We start from the raw sequence: 10,630 nt of genomic DNA on the forward strand, positions 1-10,630 counted from the left end.
ACGGAGGGGAGGCCACCCTCAGAGGGGCAGGGCTGGGACCTCATCCAGAGCAGCGTGGCCTGGAGTCCAGACACTAACAGGACCTTCCATTCCCAGAGTCCCAGAGAAACCCAGGCTGAGCCGGCTTGTGTGCACCCTCCCCGGGGTCCCCTGGCTTCAGTCTGTGTCTCTGCCCCCAGTCTGGGCTTCCCCGGGGCAGACCGCCCTGTTCCCAGGTTTCCTGACAGGGGAACAGGATAAGTCCTGGCATGGCCTGCACCTGCCCGGGGTTTGGGGGCGGGGGGTAGGGGGTGGGACACAGATCCGCGCTCACGAGGGACCCAGACCCTCCCTTCCCTTCTGGGAGCGTCGCACGCTTTGAGGGAGAATTCTGGCGGGACTCCCGTAGGGATCTCTTCACATGTTCACTCAGTGTTCCAGAGGCAGACTTGGGGGAGAGGGGCTGTCATTCCCCATGGAGGACAGGATGGCCCCCCTCTTGCTTCTGGCCTCGGGGCCTGAGGGAAGCTGCCTGCGTGTTTTTAGGTCATGGCCACGTCAGGAGTGTCAAGGGCTACTCCTGGACCCAGAGTTCACCACCAGGCTCTACTGTGGCCTCGACCAAAGCATGTCCTCCCCTGGCCTCGGGGAGACCCAGCCAGGGACGCACTAGGCCCTGGGCCTCTGCCTGCGCCAGGGAGTCAGGCTCCGGGAGTGTGTGTGGGAGGATGTCGGGCGGGGGTCCTTCGGGAAGGACGAGGGGCGCGAGAACAGAGAGGGGAGGCCCACCCACGTCCCAGGTGGTCTCCTCGTGCTCCTGCCGCTCATGGCCGAGACTCAGACCGGTGACTCAAGACGGAAGCCTCAGGAGAAGGGCAAAACCTCGTGACCCAGGACGTGCCCTCTGGTCTTGCCCGGACAAGGATCCTCTTACGCCTGTGTTCTGGTCGCTCACTGCAAAACTGGCTCCCGGACGTGGAGACACGCTGGGCCAGTGTTGCCTGCACTAGAGGGGACAGCCAGGCCGTAGGCAGGCGGCACACAGGGCGGGGGGATCAGGCCAGGCCGGGGTCAGGGGAGCCGCGAAGGAGGGGGCGCCGGGGAACATTCCAGAACCGGAGACCTCAGAGCTTCTGCAGAGGAGCTGGCCTGGTAGGGGGACTGCTCTCGGGGAGGCGGGAGCAAAGTGCCCTCCCTGCCACGGCGCCCCTGTTGGTCTCCCCACAAAACGCTGCAGCACGGTTGAGGGGCACCTTTGCTCAGGAGAGCCAGCGACGCAGGCTGAGCCCAGAGAGATGCTGGCGCGCTGGCTGCGGGAGCCCCCTGGGAAGGCAGGGGGCAGATGGGGGGCTCTGCCCTCCGAGGGCCTCCCAGGGCCAGGGGCTTGTGCAGCAGGACCCCACACTCCTGGAGTCAGCCTCTGCACCCAGCACGGGGCTTGGCGCACAGGGCTCCCTCCACGGAACCCTACGATGTGGGGGGCACCGGCAGCACTCACTCGAGCAGGGTGAGTGACTGGAGAGACTTCGGGGGTCCTGGAGGAGAGCTGGGCCTGCATCAGGGCCACATCCTCCCCCCTGGAAGGCGAGAGCGGAGGACCGTGTTGGGGAAATCCTCGGCGGCCCGGTCCAGGTAGGGATCAGGAGGGCTGGAGACTGCTGGGTGTGTGTGGTCTGCTGTGCGCGGAGGCTGGGAGCTGGGAAGTATGGGCAGCAACAGGACCACCCAGAGACCGCCTGGGCCCCGGGGGACGGTGTCAGGGCTAGAGGGCACTGGGGCTAGAGGATGGAGGACATGGGCGAGGCCTCAGTGCAGGTACGGGGAGGACACCTTCCCGTCTCTCCGGGACCAGGGATGCCCACCCGAGAAGGAGGGGACACGGTGCTGAGGTTTCCACTGTCAGGATGAGACCAGACAGCCTGGGAGGGTGATCAACCCGGTGGCTCTCGGTGCAGGCAGCCAGGGTGTGACTCAGGCCCCGGTTGGCCCAGCTAGCCCCGGGACAGACACATCCCTCAGGGAGGGGGCACTGGGCCAGGATGGCGGGGGCGGGTGGGGGGTGGGTCGAAGAGAAGCCGGAATGGGGGAATCATTTGGGCAGAGGGGCAGCCCCGAGAGGACAAACGGCCAGCCAGGGCTCAGGTGAACAGAAAGAGCCCTGGTGGCCGCCCCGGTGGGAGGCCTGCATCCCCCCATCCCGGCACATCCATCCATGCCTGTGGGGTCCTGGCCAAGTCCCACTCCCTCTGGGAGCCTTTCTTTTCCCCTGCAGGCAATGGGGGCGAAACGCTCCACGTCCAGTTTGCAGTCATCCACTGGGTGGTGGGCTCCTAAGGGTAGCTCAGCACGTGTCTGTCCTCCTCCCTTGGCAGGTCCAGGGATGAAGGCCCTGCTGCGGCTTCTCAGACCAGATGCCCCCGTCCCCCGCGGCCCCCGGTGGGTGCAGGTGCGCAGGGGTCTCAGCCAGCTGGCCCCAGGCAGCCCGGGCCAGGCCCCGCCCCTGCTGGCTGCTGAGCGGGGCTCAGGGTGGGGCTGCCCAGGAGCCTGGCCTCCGGGGGCTCTGGGTCCTGGGCCGGGGCCTTCCTCCAGGGCCGGACGCCTGTCCTCTCGCCTCCCGCCTTGCTGGTCCCTGCTGCCCAGAGAGGTCGCACCCTCCCCCGACCTCCTCTGCCCTTGGTCACTCCTTGAGGCTTTCAGGTAGGGCCTTTGGCGGAGCAGAGAAACCAAAACCTAAGTTGACCCCCCAGGACCTAGGGATGTGACAGCTGACAGAGAAGTTCCTCCTACGTCAACACCCAGGAGGGTGGCATGCGTAGCCTGAGTCTAGGAAGGGTGTGTCCCAGTAATGCCAGCTCAGCCGCTTCCAGGAGCTCCGATGGCTTATAAGGCCCCTGGGTCCTTGAAGAGCACCCCAAGAAAACAGCATAGGCGTGACGAGGCCGAGAAACCGCGGACACAGAGCCAGAGGTGGTGAAGGGACCGAGACATGGATGCGGGTGCAGAGGCCTGGGACAGGTAACCCCAGCCCCCTGCATCACCCCGGCTCCTGAGCCCCTCCTCGGGGCTGTCTGATGGGGACTCGCCACTCCCTCAAGGTCTCCTCCTGGACCCCTGGGGGCTCCTGCTCTTCGTTGCCTCCTTCCTGCTGGCCCGTCCCAGGCCCACCGAGCCCCGTCAGCTGATGCCCAGTCTGCTTGTCCAGCCAGCCTCCCCCAGGCTCCCGGGGACTCATCCCTGACGGTCCCCATCCTTGGCTTCCTGCAATCCCCTCGGGAATCTACTCTTTCCGCCTGGGGAATCCCTTCTGAGCTGTGGGCCAGGAGGTCCCTTTTAGCTTTAAGATTTCAGTTTTGTAAAGGGTTTGTGGTATTTTCATGATTACAGAAGATCCCATGATTATTGAAGAAGAATAGGCTCTGGTGTTCTCTTTTCGGCAATTGTCCCACACGGGCATGCGTTGGCCCCGACGTACCCCGTGGCACGGGATAACCGTGAAGTCAAGGGGGGAAAGCCCCAGGGTGTCCCTCCACGTAGGGGAGTAGGTCAGCGGGGATGGGATGGGATGGGATGGGATGGTGAGGCCAGGAGAGGGGATGAGAGCCTACCCTGGGCACAGGGAGAGGCCCCAGCAGAGGGTCTGAGCGCCCTGGGCGACTCCTGGGGGTCATCTGACAGAGCATTGGGCTGACCTCCCCGGGAGCTCCCAGAAGGGGTCACAGAGGGAGGCTGGGGGGCTCCAGCAAAGCCAGCGGAAGCCCGTCCTCTGTGGGTCTGGCCGGTATGTGGGGTGCAGGGGGAAGGGGCATGGGGCAGAGGATCCAAAGAAACCAGCAAAAGGCAATGAGCCCAGGAGAAATAATTTAGATTTTCAAAGATCGAAGTCTCTTCAGTTTTTATGTAAAATCTCTCTTCTATTCCAAACATCCATCAGCAAGAGGACTCTCGGTACTCCAGGGGGAGGCCGTGTCTTTCAGCCTCTCCCCCACCCCTTTGTCCACAGACACCTACTGGATGAGGACACCTTCACCGAGAACTTCCGCAATGATAATTGGCCGCCCAGGACCTACCTCTGCTACAAGGTGGAGCGTCCCGATCAGGGCTCCGGGGTCCCTCTGGGCCAGGACAAGGGCATCCTGCGCAATAAGGTGACCGGCCCAGCCTGACCGCAGCTCACACGGCCTCCCGATCCTGGGGCGTTCAGGGTGGAAGCTTCTGGGTGGACCCGGGAGGGTCTCACCCGTGTCTCCCCTTCGGTCCCCACAGCTGCCACACCTTGGCCTGGAGTCAGGTGGGGACTGTTTTTGCTGTGGTTGCTGGCGTGGAGCCACACGTCAGAAAGCAGTCACGGTGTCCCAGGGCCTGGCACCGTCAGCCCCTGTCACCCCGAGGCCCGGGCTCAGCCTCTCCCACCCGCTGTGCCTCTGAGGAAGGGTTAGGACAGAGGAAAGGCTTCTGGACAAGGGCTCAGCTTCTTCCCTGGCCCCTGCTTGGGGCAGCTGCTGGCCACAGAACCCGAATTCCGTTGGCTCGCGACTCTCCCCCTGGTCACCAGCGGGGGCCCTGGCAGGACCCCTGCCCGCTGCCTGGAGATCCTGCCAAGGGCACTGCTCCCCACTCCGGCATCACCCGGGGACGCCCCCTCGGTCCCCGAGTCCCCATCGCACTCCGTCCGCGTGTCTGCGCTTGCCGCGGTGACCTGACTTGCTCCCAGGCCCTGCTTGCCGATCCTTCCCTGGACAGGTCGGTCCCATCTCCACAGTCCCAGGAGTCCGGACAATGACATTCATCCCGTGACCCAGGCGCACCTCTCCGCTGGGCGCCCCTACCCCATTCCTCTCCGCACGGTGAGCCCGTTGGCTCACCCGCGGGCTCAGCGCAGGGCGAGGCCCAGAGCAGAAGCTTGTGGAAGTGCTGGTGCACAGATGGGAGTGGGGTTCGGTGGGGGCGGATGGAGACAGGGGTGGACGCCTGCCTGGAGGAAGCACCCGCTTCCAGGGCATCAGGCCGGTGACCTTGGAGCTCTCCTGGCCTCCTCTCTCCCGTCCTGGGGCTCTTCCGCTGCTGTCTGCAGGGCCCCCGCTAGGTGAGGGTCCCGAAGGCCCTTCCCTTGGGCACAAGTTTAGAGAGCTCCAGAAACTCAGTGGTCAAGTTGAATCATAGTTTAAAGCAGTCGTTTAAAAGTCCAACTTCCTGCAAATCCCAGGAGAAATGAAATCGCAACCATTTAAATGAAGACCCGTCAGGTCCAGCGCGGTGCAGAGCCCTAGTGAGCAGAGGCCGAGGCAACGAGCTCAGCACCGCTCATCGGGCCCCTGGGAAACTGTCCGCCTAGCTTGTCTGCCAGGGGTGGGGACCCCGGATCCTGGGGATACTGCCCTGGAACCCCAGTCATCTCCCTGCTGAGAAGGGCTCCCCCTGTATTTTGTGCCTGAGGCCAGCACCCCCCTGCCTCACCCTGGTCCCACCTCCCCCATGTTCACCGCCAATGACAGAAGCCCTTCCTGCTCTTCTGTGCTCAGAGGGCCCAGAGACCTGAGCCCCCCTGCCACGCGGAGTCCCGCTTGCTGGAGCAGATCCAGTCCTGGGACCTGGACCCGAAGCTCCGCTATGGGGTTACCTGCTTTCTCTCCTGGAGCCCCTGCACTAACTGTGCGCAGGACATGGCTCAGTTCCTGAAGGAGAACAGCCACGTGAGCCTGAGCCTCTTCGCCTCCCGCCTCTATACCCTCGGACACTATGACGAGGGCTTGCGCACCCTGAAGAGGGCTGGGGCCAGCATAGCCATCATGACCTCCAGGGGTCAGTGTGGGCCTCCCCGGGGGGGGGGGGGGCAGAGGGCAGGGAGAGGCCCGACGGGGGGCGGGGGGCTGCTACAGGGGGGGGGGCAGGAGTAGCGTCCCTGGCGGTAGCCCCTGTTGGCCGCCTGCAGAGGGGAGGCTAGAGCCTGGACAGCACAGGACAGCAGGGTCGGTGGGAAGAGAGCCGTCGGGGCAGGACAGGTGTCTCCGCAAGGGGAGGGAGAATGGTGGGCGGACATGGCAGAGAGACTTGGGCCTTCCAGGAAGAAGGGAAGTCAGGCTGGCTGAGGTTCCAGGCTGAAGGAAGAGTCCCGGGGGTCAGGGGAGTGCTGGGGGAGGAGAGAGCGCGGGGATGTGGTTGGGGGGAGCAGGGTCTGTGCCTGAGAGTCAGACACCCTGTGGCCCCCCACCCCCCACCGCCCCCCGGCCCTCCCCAGAGCCCAGCTCACGGCCCTCCCCCGCCCCGCTGCAGAGTTTGAGCATTGCTGGAACGCCTTCGTGCACCACAAGGGAAACCGCTTCCAGCCCTGGCCAGGTCTGGACATGGAGAGTCAGAAATTCTCTGAGAAACTGCAGGGCATTCTCCGGGTGAGGTTCCTCCCTCCGTCCCTGCCACCTCCCCTGCCCTCCTCCCTCCTGTCCCCTCCCTGGCTTCTTGCTGCCCCTCTCAGAGCCTCCACTGGGTTCCCTGCTCCCTCCTGGGAGCCGGCTCCAGCCCTCCCGCCCCTCCTGCCACACTCCTCTGCTCCCTCACCTCCCTGTGTCCCCTCCCTTCCCCATCTCTGTGGCAGCCAGACCCCTTCTCTGTTCCCTCTGCCCACCGGTCTCACGGCCCGCCCCATGCAACTGCACCTTCTCCTCCTGGAGCAGGGAGCCTGAAGGATGGACCTCAGTCTGGCTAAAGACCACAAGACACCTCTGTGAACCGCAGAATAAAACACTTCCTCCCAAGAAATGCAAACTTGCCCTCCGCCACCATCTCCAGACTGATGCAAAGAAACCAGCAGAAGGCAATGAGTCCAGAAGAAGTTGTCTTTAAAAACAAAATCTGAGTAGATTTATTTGTCATGGAAACTCTATCTTGGGTTCCAAAGATACATGATTAAGATCGCACTCATCGCTGTCAGAAGAGTTTTCAATTTTTAGAGAAGTAATTACTTTACTCGATTTCAAATGCAGAGCCATGAAAGGGAATCTTAAGGTTCTTCTACCAAAGGTTCTCTCTGGCAATGTGTCATGAAGTCCAGAGAGCTACATAAAGGCTTGCAAACATTCGCAGGCCTGCAAATACCTCTCCCTTTGCGGTGGGCCCCTAAGGGGGTAGCGGTCACCCAAATTCCCTCTGGTGGGAGCAAGAATCAGCTAAGCCTTACCTGGGGGAGGGGCGGGGGCGGGAGGCATCTAGAACTCAGAAACCTCCCCCTTGCCAACCTATCCTGTTGTCAGTGGCGCTGATTGGAAATGACAGCTATGCTGTCAGAGAATAGAAAGAATGAGTCCAAATACTGGGGAGGACCCTTGCATTTGAGGCTGGGGGTGGGCGGCAGGTTCTCCAGTCCTCACCCCTGCTACCTGCCCTGCCCTAGAGAGGAAGCCAGAGGGAGGGGCTTCCCTGCTCAGAAGCTGAGCTCTGCCCCTTCATGACCCAGGCCGCCGGGGACAGAGCCCCCGGGGTCAGGGCCCACATAGGACAGGCCGCAGGGCCGGACGCCCCACAGGCCTGGCCCGCCCTCGCGCTCTTCTCTGTGGAGTCCACACCCCCTGAGTGGGGCCCTGGCAGCCGGTGGGTCTGCACAAGCCTTCCTGAGGCCCAGCGCAAGTCCCCGGTCCCTCCTCACAGACTTCTGCTCCCCTGTCAGGGCCTATGGGGTGTCCCAGCCTCACACAGTGAGTGTAAGGGGCTGGGGAGAGGCATCATTGGGGTTGAGACAAGGGAGGGACGGAGAAGAAGGGCTAGAGCACCGTGGTCCAGCGGGCAGGAAGGGGCTCCGTCAGGGGAGGGCAGCACCCCAAAGGGGAGGAGCTGGGAGGGGCGAAGTGACCCAGAGAGCCGGTAGAAAGGAGAAGACAGGGGCACCGCAGGGGGTGGGGGGTGCCCAGAGCTGCCGTGGAGGGCGGGGCAGAAGGAGCCTAAGGTCGGGGCGCTGGGGGAGCAGGGCTGCCAGCCACGGAGAGCTGCCTCCAGGGGGTGGACTTCGGGGCTGTATCCCAGGAGACAGGAGGGGAGGGAGCTCAGCGCTGCCGTCTGCACCTGCCCCCCCCATCCTGGCCCCTGCTCCCCAGCTCCCCTCCAGGCGCCTGTCTTCTCCTGCTGGGCTCCCGGGGCCCCAGTGGCAGCCTGCCCCCACACAGCACCTCCTGCGGCCTGCATGGCTCACTCCTGGGGGAAGAGAGAAGGGGGACAGACCCCACAGCTTCGGAGCCTGTGCGTCCTTCAGTGGACAAGAGCCGTGGACTTCCCCGGACGGGGGCAGACGGGAGACCCCAGAAGCACGGTTCCCACTGGGGACCTGGACTGTACTGAGAGTAATAGGGACTGACCGGGGGCTGTGTGACCGGTCAGTGTCCAGGGCTTAGGACAAGGTTGGACATGGTTGTTCGTCCACACACGATGATGCTGGTGCAGAACAGAGGGGATGTCTCTGCTTCCGGGGATCCCTCAGTCCACAAATCCGCCCCTGTCCTGCCCGTTCTGGCCCCCTAGCTTGAGCAGCCAGGGGCTGGGAGGCCGTGCTGGGCGGGCAGCCAGAGTGGTTCAGTGGTCAGTATAGAGGTTTATGCAATTTTACAAGCAACATCCTAATCTCAGATGTGATTTCAAAAGCAAAAAGCAAGGGGCTCCTTTTTAGGGGAAGATGAAGTTATACAGGCTCCTACAGGAAACATTACTTTTGGGAAAGGAAACCCACTTGCCCTTTATTTTCACAGACGGTACTTTCCCGACAATCTAAATCACTCCCCTGTCACGTTATAAGCCCACCATTAACAGGCTTTCTCAATCGTTTATTTCAATAAAGCTTTAAATAGGACGCCATGCGGGCACCGAGTGCCCACACCCGACTTAAGAAATAGACACAAGACAGCCGACCTGGCCCCAGTGGCCCCCATTTCCTGGGAAAACCTGTCACCCCTGACTTCCAGCTCAGACTCCGGCGGGGCAAGGGAGTCAAGGGAGGAAGACAGACACAGCCCTGGGAGCAGGGCTGGCCTCTGGCCCGCAGGGGGTCCGCTGCCCCGCACCTGAATTCAGACTGTGCCCATACCTGCAGGCCTGCTTCCCAATGCCCCCCCCGCAGCATGTCATACTCGTTCCCCCAAGTCTGAAACATGTCATAAAAGGAATGCCTACTCTTCAAATCCTGGGAGGACGGCCTCCATATTCACAAGGACAAGTAATATCCAATATTCTATGTGGGGAGAAGCCTTGATTCGCTTGATCCGAACAATCCTCTAATGGAGCACATTGAGGTTCTTTCCAAATGTTCGGTATTCTCAAGAAAGCTGCGGCGCTGAGTTTTATAGATGCTCTGGCATTTTGGACAGGTGGTTGGAGGAAATGCCCAAAGACTGGATGCTGAAGCTTCGGTGCGCTTGGACAGACTTCCCTGTGACAACCTGCTTGGAGCTCCTCTCCCAGCGGAGGCTGTGAGAGGCGCCTGGGGACACCCCCGCCCCAGGCCCTCCTGCATCTGGGGTGTCCTGGCAGGGGAGGAACGGGACCAGCCGGCGGCCTGGGAGCAGATCAGCCCCAAACCAAGCCTGGCCACTCTTCTGGAACAAAATCCCTGTGTTCCTGAGCTCGCATCACTCTGGAGCAAGGCCCCACCTGCCACAGCTGGGCTCAGCAGAGTCACCCAGTTAGAGGGTCCCATGTTGGCCACCTAAAGCTGCTCCCTAAAGGAGAAGGGGTTCAGGTTGGGACCCGTGGGGCCAGAGGCCACGGGCAGGGGAGAAGCCCAGTGGCCAGGGGGACACCGGATCAGCGACCTGGGGCGGGGGCCCTGGGGACAGTCATCACACATAGGGGGCCTGAGGGAGGGAGCAGGCAGCCTCTGGGTCTCAGGGTGACCATGTCCCCAGCTCCCACAGACAAAAGCGTGAGATGTGCCCACAAGCACCAGCTGAATTCAGGGCTGGGCTGCCTGGGGCCCACCAGCAAAGGCCACAAAAGCTTCCCGGGCTGGTCCCAGTGGTTGGAGACACAGAGACAAAAAAGCACCTTCCTGGACCCCAGAAAGCCCTCTGTCCCTATTTTTCCTGCCTCCAGTAGCCAGATGCCCCCGGAAGACTTTGTCTTTCTCGGACACGGGGCGGGTGGCCCAAGGCTTACCTATGTTACCATCTGGTGCAACTGGCCAGTGATGCCCGTCTGGCTTCACAACCATGTTCTTCACAGGCAGGCCCCGGGCAGGGACGTGCAGGGAGAGAAGTGCAGCTGTCGGAGGGCTCTTCTCAACCACACACCTGTCCTCCCAGCATGTGTAGCGCAGAGGGGCTGGTGGCGTGGCGGTGGGCGGGGACGACAAAGACGGACACCCCATCCTGAGTCGTCCCCTCGGCTGGCGGGGCCAAGTCCAGACCGCGGGGTATGCGGGCGGATAGAGCGGGGTCTGTGGGATGGAGAGGTGAGGTCACCGGGTCCTCCCCTGTCTGCTCCAGACTGCGGTCTCCTCGAGGGCAGGACGGTGCCTGGCCCATCCTTGCATCCCAGGTTCCCGCCGGGGTGGGACCCCGAGTCCGGGCTCCTGGGTGCTGTTGAATGGCTGGGGGACACAGTGAAGGACTGACCTAGCCTTGCCTTCCCCGTGGGCGGGAATCTTGCCATGTGGAAATGTGGCCCACATGCTTGGAGA

General features: G+C 62.8%; 1 protein-coding gene across 3 annotated transcripts; it reads left to right on the forward strand.

The window, feature by feature from the left end:
• The first annotated feature begins 326 nt into the window (after positions 1-326).
• LOC118026594 (DNA dC->dU-editing enzyme APOBEC-3G-like) lies at positions 327-6,863 on the forward strand. 3 transcript variants are annotated; one of them, XM_035029513.1, is made up of 7 exons: positions 327-1,611; positions 2,352-2,425; positions 2,727-2,994; positions 3,980-4,124; positions 5,499-5,778; positions 6,250-6,365; positions 6,645-6,863. In XM_035029513.1, the coding sequence occupies exons 3-7, from the start codon at positions 2,966-2,968 to the stop codon at positions 6,654-6,656; spliced, it is 582 nt and encodes a 193-aa protein (XP_034885404.1). In that variant the 5' UTR covers positions 327-1,611; positions 2,352-2,425; positions 2,727-2,965; the 3' UTR covers positions 6,657-6,863. The 3 variants fall into 3 exon arrangements, with proteins under 3 accessions (XP_034885404.1, XP_034885406.1, XP_034885405.1); XM_035029515.1 differs by having other exon boundaries at positions 6,648-6,824; XM_035029514.1 differs by lacking the exon at positions 327-1,611 and having other exon boundaries at positions 2,168-2,425.
• Positions 6,864-10,630: the final 3,767 nt, after the last annotated feature.

This window comes from Mirounga leonina, unplaced genomic scaffold, assembly GCF_011800145.1.
Source record: "Mirounga leonina isolate KUSES-001 unplaced genomic scaffold, KU_Mleo_1.0 Mir_247, whole genome shotgun sequence".
Lineage (NCBI taxonomy): Eukaryota > Metazoa > Chordata > Mammalia > Carnivora > Phocidae > Mirounga > Mirounga leonina.